Source organism: Lepidothrix coronata, unplaced genomic scaffold, assembly GCF_001604755.1.
Source record: "Lepidothrix coronata isolate B3197 unplaced genomic scaffold, Lepidothrix_coronata-1.0 Scaffold4, whole genome shotgun sequence".
Classification (NCBI taxonomy): domain Eukaryota; kingdom Metazoa; phylum Chordata; class Aves; order Passeriformes; family Pipridae; genus Lepidothrix; species Lepidothrix coronata.
In genome coordinates this window covers 6,798,331-6,824,069 of record NW_016690184.1, presented here as the reverse complement: position 1 = coordinate 6,824,069, position 25,739 = coordinate 6,798,331, and the positions used below count along the sequence as shown (strand labels likewise).

The 25,739-nt window shown below is 36.5% G+C and overlaps 1 protein-coding gene across 2 annotated transcripts in view; it reads left to right on the top strand.

Moving 5' to 3' along the window:
- PHIP (pleckstrin homology domain interacting protein) overlaps positions 1 to 25,739 on the top strand; it is a 106,658-nt gene that overhangs the window by 49,641 nt on the left and 31,278 nt on the right. For both annotated transcript variants that reach the window (XR_001876488.1, XM_017825359.1), the window contains exons 16-22: positions 7,070 to 7,198; positions 12,110 to 12,335; positions 15,294 to 15,431; positions 16,446 to 16,629; positions 17,299 to 17,422; positions 24,304 to 24,444; positions 25,299 to 25,375. Coding sequence is in view for 1 of the 2 variants with exons in the window: in XM_017825359.1 (XP_017680848.1) it covers positions 7,070 to 7,198; positions 12,110 to 12,335; positions 15,294 to 15,431; positions 16,446 to 16,629; positions 17,299 to 17,422; positions 24,304 to 24,444; positions 25,299 to 25,375 (1,019 nt within the window). In the remaining variant the exon portion in view is untranslated. The remainder of the gene's footprint in view (positions 1 to 7,069; positions 7,199 to 12,109; positions 12,336 to 15,293; positions 15,432 to 16,445; positions 16,630 to 17,298; positions 17,423 to 24,303; positions 24,445 to 25,298; positions 25,376 to 25,739) is intronic.

The window sequence follows — 25,739 nt, the reverse complement described above, 5'->3', positions numbered from 1 at the left end:
AAAAAAGTGGCTCTTATTGGTCCTTAGTTTTCTTTTTCATGTTGTTTCTTTCTTTGAGAAGCCTTGGGCTGAAGAAGCAGTGGATTTGATAAGGTTGTTTCGAAGGTGATCTCGGAAATTCCTTTATTTCATTTGATCGCCTTTGAAAACAATTGGAGCAATAGAATCAGCAAGCAGATACTAACCTACCTTGTAAGATCATCCTCTTCTGGTTATGTGATGGTTATAATTGTATATCTCTGAAGTGCTGCTTTTATTTCAAATGATGTCCTAGTGAAACAGGTTATACTTAGAAATGCTGGCACAAAATCAGGAATAATTATAATTTAATCATAATCAGGCAATAATTGTATTTAAAACATTAAGCTTGTTTTTGAAACTGAAAATGTGTACTGCCATGCATCCAGTGAGAAAGCTTGGAGCAAGTGGATACATTCATGCTAATTTTGTTTTACATTTACTATGTGAAGTTACGATGGGGAATATATGCCTTTTCATAGCCTCATACTAGTTAATCTGTGTAATTGCAGATAATTTTTTTATATTAAATATATATTATATATTAAAAACCAAACAAACTAAAACCAACGCACGTGTTGATGTTAAGGTTGAAAGTTACAGCCACACAGACATTAAGGAATAAGAATGAGATTGCAGAAGACAATGTCTGAGTGTTTTGTCCCCAAGTCTGTAGCTGGCTGATTGTCTAATTAATGTAAAGTTGTCTGGTGCTGTTCCTGGTTCCATGCATTTCTTTCCAAGTGGGTCCTTAATTTCTTTTGTAGGATGTATGGTAGTTGCATTGCATGAGCCTTTTTTAAGCTTATATGTTTTCCCCAACTTTTTAACAATGTGTCTTTTGAAAATTTTTAATAGAAACACTTTCTTAGCTTTGAGAGCTTTGGCTATGTTGTATTTTTATTTAACGCTGTTAGCATAAGCAGTGACTGAAATTGTCATGTACAGAACTTGATCATAAAAAGGTCAAGTTGAAGCCTGTAAGAATTTTCTGGATTTCTACAATGGAAATTGTAGAGTGTAATTTTGACCCTACTTGAAGTTAATGGAGAGTCTGCAGTATGGTTGAAGAATCAGACTACCTGGATGCACTGATGTGTTGGTTGTCTCCCTGCCCAATCTCTCTGCCCTCTTCACATGTTTTATGTGTTTATATAAATCAGTCAGAAATATTGGAGACCGCCATGGAGGTCATAGTAGGAATGTATTTCATAATGGCAATGATGTCTAGTTTTTGTGAATTTGGACACACACGTTCCCTGTTAATGACTGTTTGAATGTTTTAGTACAGTTTAATCCTTGTTTTGTTTAGAATTTACTGTCAGTGTTATGGCATTAACTAATTCAGGTCAAAAGGGTTTCTTCCTGCAAATTGTCAATCAAGCAGAGACTACTTAAGTTGCAATCGGGTTTTTCTGTTTGCTCCTGCTCCTTCAGAGAGCTGGTTGTTGACTGTCCTTTATTTTTAGCTTTAAGTGGACACTTCATTACAGGCAATTCCTATGCTATACCTACTTATGTCTGTGTATCTTAATGTGACTTCCTGCCCCATCTTCTGAAGTCTAACCTTCCACTGATCTGTGTGATGTGGTTTCTTACTTTCTAGTTCTGCTTCTACTTTCAATGCAATGTGGCAAACTCTAAAGCCATAACAGCATTATCATATTGCTTACATCATCATTGTTTCCTTTCCTTTAAACAGTTAACCTGCCTGGCCTAACTAGGTCTTTGTTAGCAACTACTGATTAGTTTTAGGCTAAAAGACATAGGAAAAAAATGGGAGTTCCAATCAGAAGAACTTGAAAGATGAGGTTCCATCTAGGACAGCTCAGCAAAATGCTCTGTGCATGGATTTTCTGCCATACAAGGTGATTTTTTTGGGCTAATGTCCAAAAGGTACATGGCTTGCTCATATGGACAATGTCTTGTAATTTCCAGTGTGACTAGAGATGTATAAACAGTTATTTCTTATGTTGGGGCCTGCATGAAGTCTTCCACTTCTAGTGGAGTAATGTGGGATTTTTAGATGTATTTTTAGGTCAGGTTTTGTAGTCCTGTGAGAAATATAGAATGGCTTAAGTAAGGTTATGGATGCATTATTTTGAATCAGTTTGCATGTAGTCCTACTGAAATAGTTTTGAAATTTTGAGAGGTTCCACCTTTTAGATAGTATATAAAAGCACATCTTGAGGATGCTGAAGAGCAAAACCAGCATAATGATCTAATAGTTCAAATAGAAGCTAGTACTGAGTATGCAGGATGTATATTAAGAAAAATCTTCTTTAAAAAATAAAGCTGTAAATAATTTATATATAGCCTTTATGAAACTTCAGGCATCCATAGGGTGGGTGATCTGTAAGACCTTCCATTGAAAGATTTCATCTTTCAAGACAAATGCAGCATTCCTGAATGGATGACTGAGTTGACTAGTAGGAAGAAAGAAGCATTTTTGGTAAACATGTTATTCTTAATTTAATTACTTCCAGTCCTCTTCCTACGATTTGATCCCTTGTTGCTGCTCTGGAAGCAGTGTAGAAGACCGGCTGATTTTTTATTTTTTTAAACTGTTTTAAAAATCAAGTCTTCTTTCCACTCCTCCAAATGTGTAGCAACCTCTTCTAACTTTGCAGGAAGTCTGTAGATATTTTTTGGCTTACCATGGAAGCATGCTGTGATTGCAGATTGTTCCTTAAAGCAAAGGAGAGCACAAACCTCCAAAAGAACTTCTAAATACTTGGAGACAGATTTAACTTGAGCAGCTGTGATGTAGTTTCATCACGTATGAAAGAGGTTATATATTTTAATAACAATTAGTTAGCATTGCTTTTTTGCTAGTTTTAAAAACTTTTTCTAGCATACCACTGTTGTGATCGTTAGAATCAAAATTTCAGTTTTCCAGTTTGAATGTTGCTTGTAACTAATATTCATTTGTTCCTATGCATTTAAGTAGAGTAGTTCTCTTCCTGTTAAGGGTGTTTTAGTAGTCATACAAAATAGTCCTCTCCTTAGTGTCCATATAAAGCTGAGCTTGTAGGTTTTCCATTATCATGATGAGTGGAAATATTTCTCTGTAGCTGTTTGTCTTAGAATTTACTTACCTTGAACATGGAAAGCAAAAAATATGTGTGTTGCTTTGGAAGATTTTGTTTTTATCGTTGTCTGTTTGTCTAGCACATATGCACTTTTTCTGGTTTAGCTTAGAACTACAGTTTTCTTTTTGTTGTTGCATTATATGTGATGGATTTTAATGAATACACAGTGATCTTTTTCACTGTGTTTCCAACTAATTGCCTCAGTCCCTTAACATGAAGGATGGATTCTACCTCAGGGTAGTAGAGGCTTAGTTCACTGATTTTTTTTTTTTTAAACAATGCTGATGACTTGTGTTGGAAGACATGATAGCAATGTGTAGTGTGACTGTATGTAGACTGAGTTTCATTAAAGTGTGATAGTAAGTTATTTCTAATAATCTTACTAAGTTCATGACCTTTTGCATTTTGTCCTGTTGGCTTTTAATTGCTTCCGTTGATGTGATCTGTGCTGTCCCAAATCTGTTGTCAGTGGATTATTTCCTAATGTTCATTTCATCAAAGGGCTCTTATTTTTTTCTAGAATCAATAACAGAGAGGCCTGGCTTGAGAAACTTCAGTGATAACATCCTTTTAGCTCTGTGTGTCTTTCAAAATCAATAACTGTTATTCTTACCTTAGAAAGTTTACCTACTCTGCATTTCTCCTACTAATTACAGTCTGCTCCATTTAAGCCAAGTTTTCAGTATCTTATTATGGCTTTGAAATCTAGCTAGGTTGAATGAATTATATTTTCTTGCCATTAAATAGTTAGTTATTTTATTGAAGAAAGTCTGTTAAGTTTCTCTAGTACTCTCTACTCTTGATTAATTTTCTTTTTACTTGATTTTTTTTCTTTTTTTCCCTCCATGTCTTTTGCTTTTCTTGAAAACTGAGTTTTAGGTGTTTCATACTATCTATTGATAACAGTTCAGAAAGGCTTATTATTGAGTTTGCTCTGTACAGTGCACTGTAGGTGGTACTATTCTCCCTTCCTACAACAAATATTTTTATGCATCTTAGCCATTTCATTATAAGTTTGACAGCTCTATTCTGCCTGGTTTGGGGCAAACAATAGCTCTCCTCAAAACTGAGAGAGAGTCATCCCTTTTTCATTATCTTATTTTGTCATCGTTCCTCCCTTCAGGATGTACCAATGTTCACTTGTTTCCTTGCTAGTGAAAATATGGGCAGATTGGACTCTTAATTCTTGGAGCTGAGACTAAAAATTAATAATGATCTTTTCTTAGTCCTTTGTGTAGCATTACTGGTTCTTCCCTGTTTGTGGCTGAAGAATCCATGCTATTACTTTGCTACCAGCAGTGTCTTAACACCTTCACTCTTCACAGCCCTTTGTTGGAACACAGCCTTTCCTGAAGCACTGGAATAGGTTGTCCAGTGAAGCTATAGACTCCCTGTCCATGGAAGTGTTCAAGGCTGGGCTGGATGGGGCTCTGAGCAACTTGATCTAGTGGAAGGTGCCTCTGTTCATGGCAGGGGTTTGGAACTAGGTGATCTTTAAGGTCTCTTCCAACCCAAACCATTTTATGCTTCTGTGACAGCTCTCAATTAATGATTGCTTTTTCTGTTCTTGGGAGCAATCTCTTCCCTTCACCTTCTTCATGTAGTTCTTGCATCTTTGATTTAAAAGGAGTGGAGTGGGGAAGGCAGCTTCCTTCTTGATGAAGTTCTTTATCTAGCTTGCTGAAGTAACAGCTTCACTGATTTACTGCAGCTTCACTTTTTGCAATTTAACATTTAGTTTCTGTTCCAAATGAATAGCTCATCTGTTTTAGCTTTATTATTGAAGAAATTCCATTGTAAGGTGTCATTTATTAATCCCAAAATAGTTTTGTTTAAAAAAAAAATTCTACTGGGTAGCACACTCTAGTAGGCTTTGGTTTTTAATTTATAATAATAATAATTACATCTTGGACAGTTATCCTCAACAATAATTTTTGTTCTTATAAGGATCTTTATTTCCAAATATTTGTTCTTCAGACCTGAAGGATTGTACTTAAAGGTCTTATAGTCGCCCTTTCTAAAAGCACTTTTTAAAACCAGATTCTGGACATGTTTAGAGTAAAACTATTTGCACTGTACCTGTCCCTAAATAGTAGAATGCTATTCTTTTCATTTACATAAGAAGGGAATGTTTTCCAACTAACACTCTAATCCCCAGGGGGTTCTTGAAAATGGTCCATCCAAACTATTTCTTGATGGAAAGGATTAAAAAACTGCATCGTCTTAATAGTTGATTTTTTTTTTCCCTTCTATTTCTCATTTTCCCCTTCACCATGGTTAGCAAATAGTTCTTCCCACAACATGTCTTGTTTTCCTTGGAAAACAAAAAAATCTTCAAAACTTAGGCTCCAGGAGAACCCTGAAATTTTATTTAGGTAGGACTTGAACGTTAGGAAGCTTGACACTTCGATGTTTCCTTTTTGGAGGAAGGGAAAGGAAACAGAAATCTCTCTCTATAAAATACTTCTTTTCCAATTTTTTACTATATTTCTGCAAAGCTTATTCTTGTGCTGAAATTCCTTCTGCTTTCCACCTGCCTTCCCCAACTGTCTCCCTTTAATACAGTGAGCTTTCTATATACAAAAACCAGCACAAAGTTGTAACTTTGTCATGGTAGTTGGATCTTGCTTAGAGTAAATTAATTCTACATACCTGACTGTTGCAGTGTTATTGTTGCTTGCTTGGAGCTCTGTTTTTATTTTCCATCTCTTTCTATAAGATACTTCTGTTCATTTGTTCTGGAATTCTGGGTAAAAGAGAACATAAAACTTGCATTGGTTTATGTTCCTCTTTTGCTAATTCAGAAACTCATTTGACTTTTAGGGAAATTATTTGTAGTAAGAAAGACCTTTATCAAACACCTGAAAGCACTGGTAATAGGTGTAGCAGCCTCTGTCACTGGGGGATGTGCAGGGGTGTGGGTGTGTTGTAAGACCATGGGGAAAGGATTTAGAATTCTTGCCTTTGTCTCAGCCTGTAAGAGAGAACAGTACCGACCTCACAGGTTTTTCGAGGCTTAATTTGTTAACTTTTAAAAATAATTCTGGTGGCCTCTAGAATGCTGCAGAAGTGCATAGTGTTACTGTCTGCAGGCTAAATATTGTGGGGTTTTTTCTTTTTTTTTTTTCTTCTCTTTTCTTTTTTTTTTTTTTTCTGGCAGTATATAGGCCTGCCACAGTTAGGGGAAGAATTTTGTTTGGTATCTCTTTAAAGAAACTGCAAAAGTGCCTTGCTGGGGAGAATAGAAAGGGGCTTTCTGAAGAGGTGCTGAAGACATGAAAATTCAGAGTGGTGATTGGTCACCTCTGCTTGATTGACAGGTTGCAGGGAAAAACAAAAACCCATTTGTTCTGGCTTAATGGAACTGGAAAACAGAAAATGAGTATCAGGTAAAAATTCCTTTTTTAAAATCTTTGCAGTTCTCCTTTAAAAAGTGGAGTTTTTACACAAATCTACTCCTTCCCCACTCCAGTAAATTAGGAGTAGGAATTACAGAAACAGGCAGTTGATAAGTTGTGTAATGTGGGTTGTCTATGTCAGTGCATTTTTTAGGGGTCAGGTGTTCTGAAACACCTCAGCAGCCAATGCTACTGGGCTAGCTTAGCAAAAAGGCAGAGGATGGAAAGGGTGTAGTGACTAAGCCCTGAACTGGACCCAGCTCTCTGGTTAGGCTCAATTAGCAGGACGTTCAAGGGGAAGATTTTATTTTCACTTCCTATACTGTGCCTGCTTTGTGGATAAAGTCTGTCAGTCTCTACCGCTATCAATTTGGCATCTTTCATGAGCATTACAAAATTCACTGAAAAGTGAATAGCTAAAAAAAGTAAGCTTTGTTTTAAAGTAGCAGTATACTGTTGTACAGTTTTATAATAAATTTCAGCATCAGCACCACAGTTTTGTAAATCGTAATTGAAAATTATTTACTTATGTTAATTATTTTGTATGTTGATGTATTTCAGATTGAAGGACAAGGACATGGTGCAGTTTTTGACTGCAAGTGCTCTCCTGATGGACAGCATTTTGCATGTACTGATTCTCACGGTCACCTTCTGATTTTTGGCTTTGGTTCCAGTAGCAAATATGACAAGGTACAGTGCAAAATGAAAAATCAAATGTTTACCTCTGTTGAATGCATTGATGCAAACTTCTCTTTAGAGCTTCATTTCAAGAGGGTGTATCTTAAGACAATTTTGAGACATTAATATGGGATGTTTTCAATTCCTGTTGTTGACATTGAGCTTGCTTTCACTGTCTTTTTTTAAATTATGGAGACATGCTGTTAAGCTACTGTTTATGTGGGAAGTTCAAAATAATATTAACTTAAAAAGAGAATTTAAAATTAACCAGTCATTCTGTGTTCTCCTAAGTGACGAGGTTACAAGTGTCTACTAATGGGTCCACATGGATAATGTGAATAAACTGCAGTGGAACCGATAATAGTTAAACATTTTGCTTTAAATACTTTTCTGGTTTCTAACTAAGACAAAAAAAGGATGTAGGTGTGTAATAGAACTAATTCCTGCTATCTGTATTTAAACATTGCATAACCTGGGAGAGAATTATTTACAAAAAACATACTATATGTTCTAGTGATGCAGTTTTATGTTTGTTATTGAAGTACTGTCATGGATGCCTTTGTGCTTACACAGCAACTTTCCATCATTAGTGTGATTAAAATATTGTGTCTTTACTCTAATGTCATAGTCTGCATTGTGTATTTGAAATGTGGGTGTCTTGCCACAGACCCTCATGACTGTAAAAGATATGTAGTGGTTTGTTTTTTTTTTTTCCTCTGTAAAAAAATGAACATGCCCTATGAACCATACAGGTTACCTAGTTTGGAGCACACACAAGGTCCTGGTTCTTCTTTTACCACCCAGGAAAGAAATGAGGTGTGTCCTTTCTCCCTCTTTCTAAGACCAAACAGACTTACGTGCTCCAGGATTTTCATCTCTCCTTCTGGGCTGATAGTTGAATGTTGTTGTTCAAGTGCTGTTTTCTGGATCTTGTCTCCTGCTTTGGATCTTTGGACTCAGTCTGGCCTTGAAAGCGTTTTTGCAAACAGGGGGCCTGAAGGAAGGAGAGCAAAAGGAATTTTAGTCTTTGTCATGTAAACTGCATTTCTTTCTGTACTCCTACAGAACCATTTGCATATTGGGGATTTATTTTTTCTCCTTGTCTCTTTACTCTGATATGCAGTCCTCAGTACTAGGCTGCTATTGCTATCCCTCAGTTATTATTAGCTGTGCATTTCCCCTTCTATTCCAAATAAAACAAATGAGTAGAGGCACCACAAGCAAGGAAACTCAGGATTATCTGATAATTTTCTTCGTCTTTTAGAGTTCTTACTGTTCCAAACTTTAAAGCCTGTTGTAATAGAAACATCTTTCTTACCATGTCCATGGATCGTTCCAGGTTTCTTTTTCTCTCCAGTTGTTTTCGAAGTATGTAGTCCTCTGCTACTCAGAAATGCTGGAAATGAAATGAAGCTGAGAGTCTTTTTGTCTTTGCTGTGATAACAAAGACAGGATTTTTCTTTACACTGCCATAGGAGAATTTACCTGTGAGAGATTAAATCTGTTTGAAGAATAAATACAATTGCTTTTTCCTGCTTGAATTCTACGGATCCTTTGTTCTCTTGGAGTTTTTGCTGCAGCCTCTGAGAAAAGATTACATTTAAAATTTTTCACTTACTGGATGGTTTAAAGTGATCCTCCACGGCTCTTGCTGTGCCAGTGGTAATCTTGGCATTCTTGATCATAAAAAAAATTGGAGGAAATAGAACCTACATTTGTTACCTTTTTAATCTTAGTCTTCCACTCATAGAAAACTCAACTTCTAAGTTTCTGATCTCTTCCTTGTGTGGTTCCATCACTACCTTTGTTTTTGTCTGACCTGATTTGTGGGAAAGTGTAACTACAGGTAGGTATGTGCTGGAGATAACATTCTTTTTTGGGTCTTCCTCCCCTCAGATACTTGGGGAATTTTCAGACATCTTGTCAGAATATGATCTGGTAGGATCTGTGGTTTTTTGACCTTAAAGTGTTTTCCACCTGCCTTGGAAAATTCATTTTACAGAAGAAAGGAGTGTGATAACCTGTCCTGTGTTCCTGCATTTGCTCAGGACAGTGATTATAGCCGAGATAGTGTTAGCTCTGCTGAGAGAACAAGCTCTTGGTTTTCTACATGTATGTTTTTTTCATGTTATATTCAGATAGTATCTGTGTTTCCTGGTTGACTGAAACCAATGTCCAGGCTCTTTCCCCTACAGTGTGGTCTTGGCCATGATGAAGGTGAATGGGGTGGGTTTTGTTTGCTTGTTTTTTGTTTGGTTTTTTGATGACACCTGTCTTGGTGGAGTAATTCTGTTGTGGGGAAAAGAAAAGGAATACCTTTGCTGCTTGTTTGGGGTCGCTTGAGCCAATCTCAGCTGAAATTTCTGAGTGTGTGAAGATCACGAGAGTTCACTATCAACGGGGCATGTGCGCTTCAGAAGTTCTTGCTTAGGTGGAAATTTGTCCAGGAATGCCTAAAGGTCCTAAAGTGTAAGGTGTCATTTAGTTGATTTTAAATCACAAGACTATTCTGAGTTGGAAGGGACTCACGATGATCATTGAGTCTAACTCCTGACTCTGCACAGGACAGCCCCAAGAATCGCTTCATGTGCTTGAGAGTGTTGTCCACATGCTTCTTGAACTCTGGCAGGCTTGGTGCTGTGTTCACTTTTCCTGGGAGCCTGATCTCTGAGCTTTCTAAGGCTTTTGCTCCTGTAGACTGTCCAAACCGCAGTACTTTGTTGCAAGTTGACAGTTTGTGTCTGCTGGATTGGTGTAGTAGTGGGGAAAACCTCTTTGGGTAACTGTGCCCATTTGGAGAAACTGAGCATTCTGAATGTGTAGTGTAGTTACTGGAGGAGAGTCTATCTGTAGAGCTCAGACCTTATGGAAAGCTTTTGTGCTCATACCCAAGCTGGGTTTATGAAATCATATGTACAGAAAACTCATGTGCAAATGGTGATGTGCTATCATCTTATTGTCATGAATTTGATCTCTAATAATCAATAAAGAAATGTCTGATTGTTAGTGCTTTTAACTGTTTGTCTGCTGATTTTTCTCAGGATAAGATTATTGTCCTGGATTCCAGTAGGGACATTCCACTTGAGAGTAGGCCTGAGCCCACGTTCTCAAAGAAATGTCATTGTTATTTCTTGTAGTAGAAAATTGTTGTTTACTCTCTCTACTATACCTGATTGCAGTACAGAGTACACAGAAGAGTAATTGCAAAGAAGTCTTTCGTGATCTTGTACCAGATCTTCCCTTTGCTTGAAAAACTTGGGATGCAGACATTGTACAGCCAAATCACAACATACTAAAACTCAGTTTGTATGACCTTGTCATTGGAATCTCTTCTTTCTCAGTGTGGGATGTACTTAATAGGAAAACTTACACTAGGTGTAAGTATTGGGTACTCTATTACTATGTTTTTAGGAGAAATTTTAAGTCCTCCTAGAGGATCCATGTCTCTATCATATTGAGCTATTGTGAGTTGAAGGAACAAAGGTGTTAAGCGGGCCTCGATTCTATCAATCAGACACATAAAAGCACTTGTATCTTTCTCATTCAGCCTCTGCTAACAAAAAATTTGGCAACAAGAGTTCATCCAGTCAGGGCTTCTTACTGCAGTGGAATATCACTTTGTCCATAAGTATTTTGAAAGGGTAACCTTTTGAATCTCTGAAGTAAATTCTTTTCCATTACATGTTTCTACATAGCTTTCCAATTTCTTCCTATTGTTATTTTTCTGAAGTCTAGATCCCATGATTCCTATGGGGGTTTTTTTGGATTTTGTTTGTTTTTTTTCATCCACCTCCTGTGGTTGCATGTAGGTACTTTCTGAATTGACGAATGTCTGTCATCTTCTCACATCCAGGACAGGAGACCCTTGTCACTGAGAGACCAGACCTCTGAGTGTCTGCTATAACCTCTGCCTTACTGGTTTTTACATAACAAGTTACTGAAAACTATGTTATGGATTGGTTATGATAGAGCATGCTCTTCTGAAATTAGTTATGTTCTATGACAACTTAGGCATTCCTCTGTCCATGCTCAAAAGACAAGTGTTTTTGGTTGGTTTTTTTTTCAGTTCTCTATGCACTGAGTCAGTTGTTAAACTGAATACATTAGCTGCCATGGGGTTCGCTTGCCAGTGGGTAGTGTTGGGACGTGTAGTAAACACATCAGCTTCTCTTCTGTTCACTTTTTCTTCTTGTGGTTCAGTATCTTTCTGATTATACAATACTGAGATACATGTGCCAACAAGGGATGGAGCATAAACCTTTTTTACATACTATTTGGACAAAAGAATTCCTCAGTCTTCAGGGTCTGTGAAAAGTCATCTATAATAAATTATGAGCCAGGCAGACTGAAATAAAAAATAAGACTTTGAGCCTGAAAAATTCAATTTTATCTCAGCTTTTTATTTTATCTATTGAAACTTTTTCAGATATCTAGCATTATAATAGGATATATATGTTTTGCTGGTATTAAAATATTTGGCAATGCCCTGATGTAATAAATATTTTTCCTATTTTTCTTCTTCCTGTACCATAGCTCATAAGTCTGTGACACAATTTTTATTATCAGAATATATATTCAGACTATAGAAGAAAATTTATAAACTAATACATCCATGCTATGTTCAGCAGAGATGTCTTCAAGTAGTTAAATATTGCCCCATTCCCCAATTCTTTAAATGCTTCCCAACATCAAACATATGGATTGTTCTCTTTGCAGTATAAAATAGAAAAGGCATACTGGGCAACAAAATAGTAATGGAGTAATTAAATTTTCCCCTTTAAACTGAAATAAACAGATCGGCTTATAAGCCTGTTTTTGCAAAAGTAACCACAAGTGTCATTGTTAAAAATACTTTTGCCAGTTATCTTCTATATGTTTTTTAATAGGTTCTTTAAAAAAATTACAAAATGACTTTGTTTGCAGATAGCAGATCAGATGTTCTTTCATAGTGATTATCGGCCCCTTATCCGTGATGCCAACAACTTTGTCCTGGATGAACAGACACAGCAGGCTCCACACCTTATGCCTCCCCCATTTTTGGTTGATGTGGATGGCAACCCTCATCCTGCAAGGTATCAAAGACTAGTTCCTGGTCGTGAAAACTGCAGGGAGGAACAGCTTATTCCTCAGATGGGAGTGACATCTTCAGGTACGGAAAATTTCACTTTGCTTCACTAAACAATAGTCCACCTCCAGGTGCTCTATGCTTTCACTGTGTTCTTTTTCTTAATTTGTGGGCATAGTAGTTCATGTAGTGTGGAAGAATTGCAATGTCCGTGGCACTGATTGCTTGTGACAGTATTGCCATCGATCAAGTTGGTGCTAGTTGATGCTAGAACACCAGTTAGCTTGGGGCTCATTTCATTACTGGAACAATGTAGGATGCTGTGAGCTTTCATTTATCTCTTTGGGATGAGATTTCCTACTTTAGAAAACCTAGGAAGTAGACTGATCTTCCACAGATCAGTTGGAAAAGAAACTACAGTAACTACACTACACATTTTCTTCTTCCTACAAGAAGAGGAAAATGAGAAGACACCTGAAACAAATAAAATACTCTTCCTCTTTAGATGGAGACAGTCATTCATCTTAAGCTTTGGTGGTCTGGTTAGAGAACTCTGAAGCCTTGATAAGGATACAAAATCTAGGGAGTTCCTTAATAGTTTTGTTCTCCAACATGGGAGATGTTGGGAGGAACATGCCTATATACAGGGCCAGTGGCTGGCTGTTCAAAACTACCTAAATGTGTTTCACGTGGGTGGGGATGGAAAAACAATGCCTACTCACTACGTGTCACTAGTTTAATATTGGTGTGAATGAGGAAACAGTGACTGGTGAAAGTAGCTTTAAATGTTTTCAAGACAAGCATTGTTAAGTATTTGGATATTCTTGAAAATATGTGAAAACTGACTACTATGTGCTGCTAAATAGTAGTTTACATGTATATGACACTTAAGCCTGTGGTGTGTCAGAGATTCCAGGAAGGATAACTGACAGTGTTTTTACCAAAGTATCTCTTTATCCTTATTTGTAGACCTTGGGATTATAAGCCACTGAATACTTGAATAATTTTAAGGAGGATTTTCATATTTCCTCCAAAATTACAGGAAGAAATGCTACCTGAGAAGCAACTGTAAGAAAGAAAAAAATCCTTTCTGGTGAATGTGTGCCATATTTTACCTCTAACTCTTAGGCTAGTGGCATTGAAACTAAATTTGATTTCTAGGGAAGGGTGCAACTTCATTGTTACAGCTTCGGCGTGGATCCACTGCATTGTGAAATTCTCCAAATTTGAAAATGTCTCGGGCATGTTCTCTGATATAACCTCATGAAACAAGTCAGACTCTGCACATAGACCCATCAAAATTAAATTTAATGGTGTGTCTGCATGATACATGAATGCCTATAGGAAGGTGATGTCCATAGCATTTTGTTTAATAGCAGGAAGTCATCAGCTGTTTTGACAAAGAGATTATTGAGAGACACAAGAATTTTTTCTGCGTCTTTACAGTTCAGTGACAATATATTCAGCCATATGCAGAGGTAAACTGTTTATATAGTGTATATGTTCCCTCTCACTAAGGAAGCTCCTTTTCTTTCTGAAGACTTATTGTGGGATTTGATGAGTCTCACTCAGAGCACTGACCATTTATTTCTTGTCAAGTTTTCTGTTGGGGCTTTTAAGAGTAGGGCAAATTCAGATAGTCATGCTCTGTTTACTGCTTAGATGTACCTGAAGCTCCTTTAAACCAAATGTTTTGAAAATATCAAGTGCATACCAGTATCTTGATTATTTCATTTAAAAAGAAATCACTTACTGTTTCTTGCTAAGGCATAGTCTCATAGCTAGATACATAAAAACATTCCTTTTGTTTAGGCAGCAGTTTCCTTATTTCAGATCATTCTTGGGTTATTAGTAGTATTTCCCACTGTTCTCAGTAGACCTTATGTCTGGTCACAAGATCAACAAATTAATCTGTTTCACTACATGAGTCAGAAAACATCCAGCTGTGGTTATACCAGAGCTCATTCCATGATTCCAAGGTTCTGCTGCTTTACAGAAGTTGACTTCAATAACCTTGAAAGCCTGAGAGCACTATCTTAAATATTTATGTTTTTTTCTGCATATGGTTATGAGATAGCTACTTCTGTGCAGCCACATAATCAAAGCTCTTCATTTCGTAGCAGTTACTGTATCTAGTCTTTGATCTTGCAAAGTGCAGTTTATGCTGTGATATTTCTTTAGAATCACGCTGGAAAAATAATTTCTTTAGCTTGTTTCTTTAACAGTGTTATCCCTCATTACAAAGTTTTGCAAGTTCTGCTTTCTCTTGACTAGAGCTTCCCACCACTCCGTTCCACCATCTCATTATTCTGTGTGAAGGTGTCTTGACTTCCTTTTTGAATGAGTACTGTAACCCTTGTCTTTTTCTTCATTCCTCTCTGTTTTTTATGACCATTATGAGTATGAAAACAGGTTTTGTGCTGTTTATGGTGTGTATTTTGCTTGCTGCACAGAAACAGTATTATCACCTTGTAATCACTTCTGTGAGAACTGTTTCCCTGTTCTATTCAAGAGATCTACCCAAAAGGAGGTTTCTTGGCTGTTTTACATACCAAAGAAAATTAACATTACTTATTCTGTGTGGTCATTATGCCTATGTGGAGCTCAATCAAGCATTTTTACTGCTTGGTGTTATACAGTATAGATAATTGTTTTCTAATTCAGTTGGACCTCCTTGATATAGTTCTTTCATTGAAGCTTTTAGAATGCATTTGAGGCAGTCTCATCTTGGATTTGAACAATTTACATTGACTGAGCTGGCAAACAACAGTTGTATTAAGCTTCTGTGGCTTGCTGGCACTTGATCAAATTTAAACTTTTATTAGGTCATCTTTACCCTGCTCCAGGAAATATGATGCTCTCAAATATAATATTAAGAAAAAAGTTGTCCTGTTTTAAAAAATTACTTTTAGAAAAATAAGCATTAGCCTATACATGTGATAATTTATTCTACTTTTAACTTTCAAAGCTAGAACTCAGATGAGCTATCTGTAACATTTCAAATTAACATTTATGTATTCTCCTGTATATTTTACTTCGCAGGATTGAATCAAGTTCTTAGTCAGCAAGCAAATCAAGAAGTTAGTCCATTGGATAGCATGATTCAAAGACTTCAGCAAGAGCAGGACCAGAGACGTTCTGGGGAGGCAGGAACCAGTAGTAGCAGCCGGATAAACAGAGGTAGATCACTGGGGAATGGGTGTTGAGACGGGGTGTTGGAAAACATAAATACCATTATTATGAATGATTTGTGCATTTTGGTGAACTACTGGACAGGAGGTATGGAGCCATAGTAGATAATACAGCTTTCCTGTGTTTTTTACCTTTCTGCAAAATCCTGGGATTCTTAACATTATAAATTTATCTTTGTTGTTGTCTGCTCACTCAGAGGATTGCAGCAGCTGTATTCCCTTAGAAGTAACTAGTCTGTTTAATCTGGAATTGGCCATCTACTTGTTTGAAATCTGACTTTTCTCAAATAAGGACACAGGAGGGAGAAAAGTGGAAGGAGCTGCTTGTTTTTCTGTAAAGCTAGAGTACACAGTAGTTTTCAACACTTAAAAAGTCATGGTTAGCAGTCCAGTAGAGTAGGCAAGAATAGCTTGTGTGGGGAAGAATATGGAAAAATGTTTAAATTTTGCTACTGTGTAGGTGTTTGAAAGCTCTTCCATGTGTGTGGTTTTGGTTTGGGTTTTATTGGTGTGGTTATTTTTAACCTCTTGACCATTTCAGTTTTTTGTCTGTAAATTTTACAGCTTGATTCCTAATTTCCAGTGTTGTGGCTTCATTTTTTTAAAGGTAGAAGACTGTTTAAGGAACACACCGATTCAGTGAGATAGCTCACTGTTTTATAATACAGATCTAGAGTGCAGCAGCGATAGTCAGCTTTGCATAAATGTTTTCAAAAGCATTTTTAAAGAAAAGCAAACATTTGCTTCACTTCAGATTGGTGATACGTCTGCTCCTTTTCAATGTGAATTTTTAAACAGAGTGCTGGAGCCCAGTAGCTGTTTGTGTGTGTGTAGTCGTGACTAAAGAATCTGCTGAAATAGTTATATTGGGTTAATATAATTTCTTTTAAAGTAATAGATAAAATAAAATTATTTTTTCCCTTTCATTTTGAGCTTTTCTTTTAAATGCTACCCTGTGAATTTCAGATCAAGTACAACTATTGCTTTTTGATTTTTTTTTTAGGATCTGTAAGTTCTACCTCAGAAGTACATTCACCACCAAATATAGGATTAAGACGTAGCGGACAGATTGAAGGTGTGCGTCAGATGCACAGCAATGCACCAAGAAGTGAAATAGCCACTGAGCGGGACCTTGTGGCTTGGAGTCGCAGGGTTGTAGTGCCTGAACTATCTTCTGGTGTGGCCAGGTAAACACAGGCCAAGGTTGCAAAGAATTTTAGTCTGGTGAACCTAATTAAATTATCAGTTTTGGAATTCACATCATCATAGAACCATTTGCGAGGGGGTTTTATTTTTTATTTTGTCTCAAATTTCTTATAAAATCAATTTCAGCTTGAAATTACTTGTTTGTATAACACTTGAAAAATCTTGGAATTCTAGAAGGATTGGGAATAAAAATTGACCACTTACTGAATTACAGAGGCAATGGAATCTAGTTGCCTCAATATTTTCTGACTTGTAGCATAAGATTACATGTTTTAACTTCTTTTATTGTAATTATATGGCATTTTATGCTTGGAATACTGACGTAATCCATCAGGTGCCTGAAATAAATTTTGATTTCCAAACTGGAACTTTATTTGTTCAGTAATTAACTCTTATGATGAATACTTTAATGATCAAGTCAAAAACCTACTTGCCACAGTCAAATATAAACTGCTCTAGTTCAGTGAAATGAGATGGAGATCTTACTTTGTTCATAAAAGCTAATTTTGAAGCCATATGCTAACTGTAAAGAGAAGAGCTACGGTTCAAAGAATCTTATAAATGTTGAATGTTTATTCCTTGGTTTGGAATAGGTCCTCTCAGTTGTAGTAATTGCCCTTAGAGTTAACATCTCAGTTTTCTTTTTTCAGTAGGCAAGAAGAATGGAGAACAGCAAAGGGAGAAGAAGAAATAAGGGTGTATCGGTCAGAAGAGAAAAGAAAACACATAATGAGTCACATTCAAAGAGAAAACAAAATACCTACTTTCTCTAAAGTAAGTAGTCACCTGTACCTTATCACAGAAAGAATCATAGAATTTAACTCAATGTATTAGGTCACATAAATCTACATTCTTCTTCTCGGTTTTAAATTTAAAAAACAGGGTACAGGGGTTTGTTTACCTCCCCAGAATGAGGAAGTGTGCCTGTACTGATGTTTCACTATGTTCTGAATAACAAACAGCAGGGATTGCTTTTAGAACCCTCTGAGAAGGGGGAGAATCCCTGCAAATCTGCTGTTAGGGACATGATTTGCTGTAGGGAGTCTGTCAGTATTAATCAATACATCCTGCTGCTGTTGTCTACTGTTTGATATACTCTCTTCATTTTCCATCTCACATTCTGTAAGCCATTTTTACTTTTCAATGGATAATTTGCAGGCATCCTTGAAGGCCCGTATTTTACTAAGGTTTTGATTAAGAGTGAAAACAGTCTCTTGTATAGTAAATGTATTACAAAATACAAAGCATGGGTTCTCCTCTACTGTTACTTAAAATTTACTTCCTTTATTACAAAAATATAATTGGTTATTTAGCCAGAAAAGCACAGATAGCCATGTGCAATGCATAGATAAAACTAATTTCAAACAAACAAGACAGAAGTCTTCCTGTAAATATATCCTTTAATTTTTTCTACCAGCAAAAAGACATAAGATTAAATTTTTTTTGCAAGTTATATTAAAAAAATCAAGTCACGACTGATAAAGTTAAGAGCTGCACAGCCTTTTGCATACTTGTGCTATCTTAAAAAATGGTACTGATATGCTGTCTTCAGTGCTGCGGTCACCAACATTGTGTGCCCGAGATACACTGAGAAAAATATTTGTTCACTTCTATCTACAGTTTTTGTATATGAAGGAAGAAGCTCTATGCTACATGGCAGGATTCAATAATGAAATACCAGGACATCAGAAATCTTTGTAACTCTTGTTTTTCTCTTGGGAGTAATAGAAAATGGGCCTCACAAATTCAGATTTTAACGAAGTTGTTTCTTGTCTTAAGGGGATGTATTTTGGTGCTGAATTACAGACTTTCTTAGTTTAATGAAACAGTTGCACTTCTCAAGGGCTTCTATTTTTTTTTACTTGTCTTCAGCTACAACCTAGTCAAAAGATCCTTCCTGATAACGTAAGTTCCTACCAACTTACCCTTAAGTTTCTAATTGGGTTACAGTTTTACTAAAATATCACTAGGACATAAAAGTTAACAGAGTAGGCTAATTGGTCCAGCATTTTGGTTTCAGCAATTATTTTTGTTGCGTCTTTGAAGCAAAGAAACAATACAAATTTTTTTTAAATCTTCTTTCAGAGAAACTTTTTAGTCTCCAAACTATAAAAGTATCACTGGGTCTTTTGAGCCCCATATTTTCATTGCAGATATTTATGCCCTTAAAATCCTTCATAGCAATTGTTACTTAAGAATACTTCAGTTTCATATATTTACCCCTGGAGGGTCTGTGGTCTGGATTCTAGATGCTCAGAATGTGAGGGAGAGATAACTTAGTAAATCCTTTGGTCACTTCCCATCTTTGTTCTGAGGAAATACAAAAAACCCCCAGGCAGTCATGATCTTTCCATTTATGTCAGTAAATTTTCTATATAGGAATTACTACTTAATTCACTAACACTTTCAGAACATTTAAATAAATCATTCTTAGACCCTACTGGATACTTTTTTATGGCATCTCAGGATAAAAAGGTTGATTTTTCTTTCGTAGTTGATTCTTCGTTAAATATGTCTCTTTTTGGAGGACTCTGACTGTTAAGAAGTGCACTAATTCAAATCCCTTGAGAAAAAATTGAGAGGAATTCAGCAATGAGTAGATATCACATGGGCTTTAAATAAGCAAGTTTGCAAGAAGAAAAAGGGTGTCTGATCTCAAGTGATTGAGTCTCCCAGTTAAATAAACTGCTCAGATTTTAGTGATTTTTATCGTTGCTTGTGGTTAGCACTAGCAAAAAACTGTTCTGTGATATTTTTAGGGTTGTTTTAAATAGAAATTAATAACTTAATTATAGCTGCTCTTCTGTTGCTGTGACTGTGTGTCTTTAAATACAAACTATGTTAGGTTGAAGATAGAACTGGAAAGTATGGTGTAATCTTCCTTTGGCTTGAGAACACCCAGTATGTTTGGATACTGATACCTTATATATATATACCTTATAACTTATATTACAGTACTGTTGTGAACTACAGACCTTTTTATTGCATAATGAATTCTTAAGGGTTTAATGAGAGGATTTATGATCTAAAGGAGATGGGGAACACCTGCAACAAAATACAGGGCAAAACATTATCTTCTAGTAATCTCTATGAATTACAGCAAGAATTCTGTATAGTGTCTCATTCTACAGTACTGTCAGCTGCTCTGGGAACAGAGTAAACAAAGCTTGTATTAAAACGTTCTCATATTGAAATTCAATTGTATTCATACCGGTAGGAAATACTGGTTTTTATATGAATTTTTGAAATTCATCAGGTCTATTCATATAATAATGATAAAATAATATTTTCTTCTCTTCCCTTCTAACTGAAATAAGTAAAAAATACAGAAGTAAAATGAAAAGGAGGGCAGGAATGAATGTCAGCATTTTGGATTACATGCTAAATTGTAGGTCAATAAGGAAGAGCACAGAGCAGCTGTAATTACATTTTGAGGAGATTCCAAAGTCCTATTGCTAACTTTTAGTCCAGGGTCATTGTAGGGTGTGATAAAAGTAGTACAAAATTATACTTCAGTCCTTTTTCTTTAACAATATCTGCAATTTAGATGGAAGTCACATAAACATTCTGGTACTGAAAGCCCACATTTCTTTGACACAGGTCGCACTGAGAAGTGTTTATACGTCATTGCTTAAGGGACTAATGGAATTGTGGGGGAGAACTTAACAGCTGGGTGTTTTGACCTGAGTAGTATTTAGTAAATAGTATTTAATATCACTGACCTGCCGGCTGAATAAAGAACTCAGTTTGCCTTCAAAAGTCATTGGTGAGGAATAGGGTTTTCTCTGATTAGTGCTAGACAAAAACACTTAAGAAAAGAAACAGAAAAAACTTGAACCCCAAAACATTAATGAAAAAGGATAGAATGGAATTTTTGCATTTTCAAAATGGAACTGTATTTCAAATTATTTCTTTTTAGGAGCAGAGGAGAAGTGAGATAAAATGCTTAGGTAAATGTTCCCAGTCCAAGTAATTAAGAGTATTAGTTTAGTTGAAGTACTAGGATTAGAGCATTTTAATAAATATTTAAGAGCGTGAAATTTCTGTATGCTAGAGGGTTGATGTGATGTTTGTCCTAGTAAAATGCGACAAAAATGGATATATTTCTCATTAAGTGGAAATTTTATGCTGAAATTTCTAGAAATTAAGGTGGGAGATGATTATGGATGAACAAAAATAGGCCTCTATTGTGATGGGAGCAAGTGACTATTGTAAACTAACAGAACATGGGGAGGACAAATGTGTGCTTTGTTTTGCTGAAAGTGGCTTAGTTGCGTTTGTCAGAAATAGTAGTTTTTCTACTTACCTAGAAAAAGGAAAGGAGGAAAATAATCTAAAACTCCAGAGACAAGCACTTAGTGCTTAGTGTTCGTTATCTTCACTGCTTTCAGAGCAACTCTTACCAATTTCTTACATACATGGGATGTGGTAAGAGTAAAAACTAAGTAATTACAACCACTGATACAAATATGAGGAGAATATGAAAGGATGCTCTTTAGCCAAAGAGAAAATATCAGGACAAGAGGCTGTTGGGGTTCTGATATTGGACATATGCTTTGCCTTGCCCCTTTCTAGTAGAGGTTAATTCCTGTTGTCTTAAAGAAGGAGGAACCATTTTCAGATAAAAAATAGATACTGCTGGTTAAAATATACTATGAAATTACTACAGCCAAAGATGCCCAAAATTACTCCAGCCCTGTATGGAAGTGCAGCAGAGCTGTGCTTCCTGGTGCTGTCAGTGTCATGAGGACAGTAGAATTCAATGGTCTGATGTTACCAAGACCCCCAGCAGTGTCCAGTATCCCTTTCAAATATAGAAAATGCCATCACTTGTATTTTGAGACAAACTGTTCTGACAGCAGCTGTAATTTCTAATGTATCAATATACGTGCTCTGATATTGACTGGAAGCCTTGGACAAGATACAAGGTACTTGTCAGCGTATGTGACTGTTCATCAAAGTGTGTTGAGAGAGATAGAAAGTGATGATTGAATCTCAAATCATAGGTAATCTTGGCGTTATTTCCCAGCCTACCCTTAGAGCTGAGAGTCCAATTTCAAGCTCTTTCTTTAGTTTATATATCGGGGAAGGGGAGGCATTAGCTGTGTTTCCTTAGTCATTGTTGAACATGCTGGTGATAGATTCCATTTTGTCAGAAAAAAACCAACATTGGAACACTTTATAGTCAAACCTTCACATTGGACCCCACTCCTCCCCTAAATAAAGTTCTGCCTGACCTGCAGCTTCTCATCATATTTGCAAAGCTGTGTTGAATAGGAGTGATGTTAAAATACATTTTTTTGGCAAGATGATGCAGTTTTGTACCTTATGGCCCCTTTTATCATCCCTGCTTGAGCAGCAGAATTAGGGTGAGATCTAGAGATCCTTTCCATCGTCAGTCATTCTATCATTCTGTTACTTATGGATAAGTACTTGTACTTTGGCTTTCCTGTTTTTTTTCTGTTCTTATTTTCTGCATCTCTTCCAAAGTGGTTTGTTACCCTTTAGTACCACTAAGACCCAATATTTATACAGTGATATTATTTTCTCCCAGGAAGGAATTATTGGGGGGGGACATGACTGGGACTGGAGTGTTGGTTTTTTTTTTCTTTCCTCAAGCTTTGAACTACCAAAAGAAAAGGACTTTTCAAAGCCGAAGAGTAGTGCAAAGTGCTTCAGGATCCACAGTTGTATTTAATTAGGGAAAAGCTATATTTGTAATAACCATTTGAGAAAGAAATGGTTTCTTTCATTCTGGAAAGAAAAAATAGGGAGATAAAGTTTTAGGACTTTGCTTTCTAGACAGAAGACAGGAGCATTGCAGTCAAGCTGTAATGTAGCTTCTGCAAAATGTGTCCTCATTATTATAAAGGATACCTGACTAGTTTGTTTCTTTGGGGGTTAAGTGACTCCATGCTGTTGTACATGCTTCCTCGACTATGTTTCACAATGTTAAGAGGCAGATGGACTTTATCAAAAAGTCACAATTCAGTTATAATGTTGGCTTTCGTGACCCCTCTCTGCTTCTGTAATGCATCTTGAGAGCTTGATGAGAAGTGGGCAGCCTCAGAAGGCTGAGAGACAGAAGACTGTGTGATGGGCTCAGCCACTGGGCTTAGGGCTGCATGGAAGCCATTCTGGGTCAGGTCAGAGCAACTTAAGGAGATCTGATATGTACTGGCAGTCTGAATCCAGAAGGAGGAGTGCCCCAGGTCTCAAAACTCCTGGGCAATGTTAAAATGCTGAGCAGTCCCATAGATAAGTCTGATAGCTGTGCTGTTAGTGATAGCTTCCCCAACTAGACAGAAAAACAGAAGCATAGTGCTCACTGAAACAGCATAGAGCAAGTTGTGTTGGTCCTCTGTGCTTTGATGAAAACTGGAATACACTTGTACAGAATGGCATGCTGACCTACCCTACTGAACTGCTGCAATCATGCTTGCAGAAGGTGTTTGTCATCTAATAGGGAGGGTAGGAGAAAAACTAAGTAGTAGAGTTCTGCATTTTAATGAGAATTGTTGTGGCTAAGGAAAACCAAATCCTAGCTACCGTTGATGAGTCAAGTTTTAGTACACTGTAAAAAGTGGGGGTTATTTTCGTCAACAAGAAATTTACCTCATGAACCAGCTTTCATCATACATGACAAAAAAGATCTTCTCTTTACTACATATTAAAAAAAAAATCCAGACACAAGCAGTCTGCCCTGCTTAGAATACTCTGATAATATTGGGTCTTTCTGTGTCTTGCTCTAGTTCTGCTTTCTTCATCTCTGTTACCATATTTTTAACCATATCAGCACTTAATAGATATTTGAGGTTTCCCTTGTGGCAGATGGAGCAGTGAGGAAGTATATCTCCTTTGTGGCATCTAGGAATTTGCCCAGAAGCTATTTCATTGGATCTGAGCTAGGATGAAGTTCAAATATGCATGCCAAAAAAAAATTAGCACAAAACTCTTGAAATTGAGATCATGGCTCTTGCTTTTTACCAGTGGTTGGGGACTAACAGAAGATTGCACGCTTGGCATTAAGAGCAAGTGTTCGCATTATATATATCCTACTGAAGGACAAAGTCTCTTAATGTTGGAGCATGAAGTGTTTCTAAATTACAGCCCTATTTCATTCTTTTAGGCTTCAAAAGAGCTTGTATTCTTTCCAACTGACTCATTCATTTGAACTCTTCCATGCATCATCATACCACTTAAAGGCCTTTACTTGCTAACAGTCTTCTCTGTATGCTAAGGGATGTATTACTCTATGGGTCTCTCTTCTAACAGATCTGGTCCTTTTTTCACTTCTCAGTAAGAGTCTCCTTTCCTGGGCCATTTTTAGTGTAATTCTGAGCTGTTACAACCTCTCAGCAGTAGTTTTGTATGTACCTTGAAGAGAATGAAGATTTTTTTTTTTAATAATTAAAGATTAAAAAATTGTGTTGTGTCTGGGAAATTTTAATTATTTCCAGAATACACTGAACTGCTTGGTGCTTATATTCAGCTATGCATGTGAAGCGTTTTCTTCAGCAGCTCTTTATTTTTGGACTTTTATCTTTTTGCTACTGCAAAAATTGTTTCTTGGAATACTATTACTATAGAAAATACTGTGTATTAATAAAATGTATATTCAAAAATTATGTATTTTGACTTTTGTGTCTTCACAGAACCATTCTCATGATAATTTACTAGACACCAGTGACTCAAGAAAACAAGCAGCTAATCAGCATAACTACCGTACAAGATATGCAGTAGAAGAAACTGCAAGGCCTGCTGAAGAGTTGGAAAATGGACACAGTTCTTCAGATGTAAGATCTTTATTCATGAGGCAATCTTACATATTCCATTTCTACTCATTAAGCTCCTGCTTCATCTAATTAAACATTATTTCTAGTGGAAACTCAAGTTACATTTTCCATTGTGCATTTCCCTTCACCTCTTTAAAAAATGATATTGAATTAGATTTTCACATGCTGTTGTATGTTTAGTTTTGATTAACAGATAGTTGACAAAGGGGAGAAATGCTCATTTGTAAAGGCATTTTGCAAAGTGTATGTGTGCAATGTTAAGCCTTCCTTATGTTTGTAAGCCTAGTCAGTGTGGCCCATATGGCCTGGCAGTGTGGTCACCAACTCTAGGTGACACTGCTTGAGCAGAGGTTGGATAATAAGACTTCCAGAAGTCCCTTCCAGCCTCAACCATTCTGTGCTTCCGTAGCTATGGTAGAGAATGAGGTAAGAATACAAGAAGTTCTTGTTTGAGTTAAGTTTTTGTTTGATATTGATAAAGTGTGGAAATGCTACATTAAAAGACTTGAAATTATTTTCGAAAAGGTAAGCTTGCCTTTTTAAATGGAGGCTGAGAAGCACTCAGATCTCTGTTAAACAAATGTTGCTCTATATTGCGTCTGTCCAGGCATAGATATTTTCATACTCCTTTCCATTTAAGTAAGTCCACTAAAGTAAAGGAACTGTCTGCAAACTAAATCCCTTGAACAATGTAAAGCTTCTATAATGCTGTATGTTTAGAACACATAAAAAGCCTAGAAAAGTTTTTGTCATATTGTCACTTATTATAATTTACTTGAGTTCCAAAGAAAATGCTTTCTTTTTCTCTGCCTCTCCCTCTACCCCTCCCCAACACCCTCTGCCCCCCTTATTAGGAAGGGGAAGTAGTTGTTGCCAGTGGTGGAACATCGGAAGATGATGAAAGAGCATGGCACAGTGATGGCAGTTCTAGGTAAGTGAGAGAAAATTCCTGCCAATAAATCTTAAATAATTTTCTCTGTAAACAGTTAATGAGTAATAACTAAAACTTTTGCAGATTTAGAAGAAAAGATGAACAAGAACTTAAAAGTTTCAGGGTTTAATTGTCAGTCATATTACTAACTAAAATTTAGGGAAGGTTTTGTCCTTGTTTGCTGGAACAAAAATTGTTTTCGATTGGGTTTGCAGGAGGTTAATTCTTTTCAGGGACACACACACTTCATGCATGTGGTAGCAGTTTCCTGTGACTGTCAGGCTGAGCTGTGTGATACTTGGTTGGAAATTAGAGAGCAAAGATTGAGGTAGCTTCACCCATCTTTTTTTATCGTTGTTGTTCA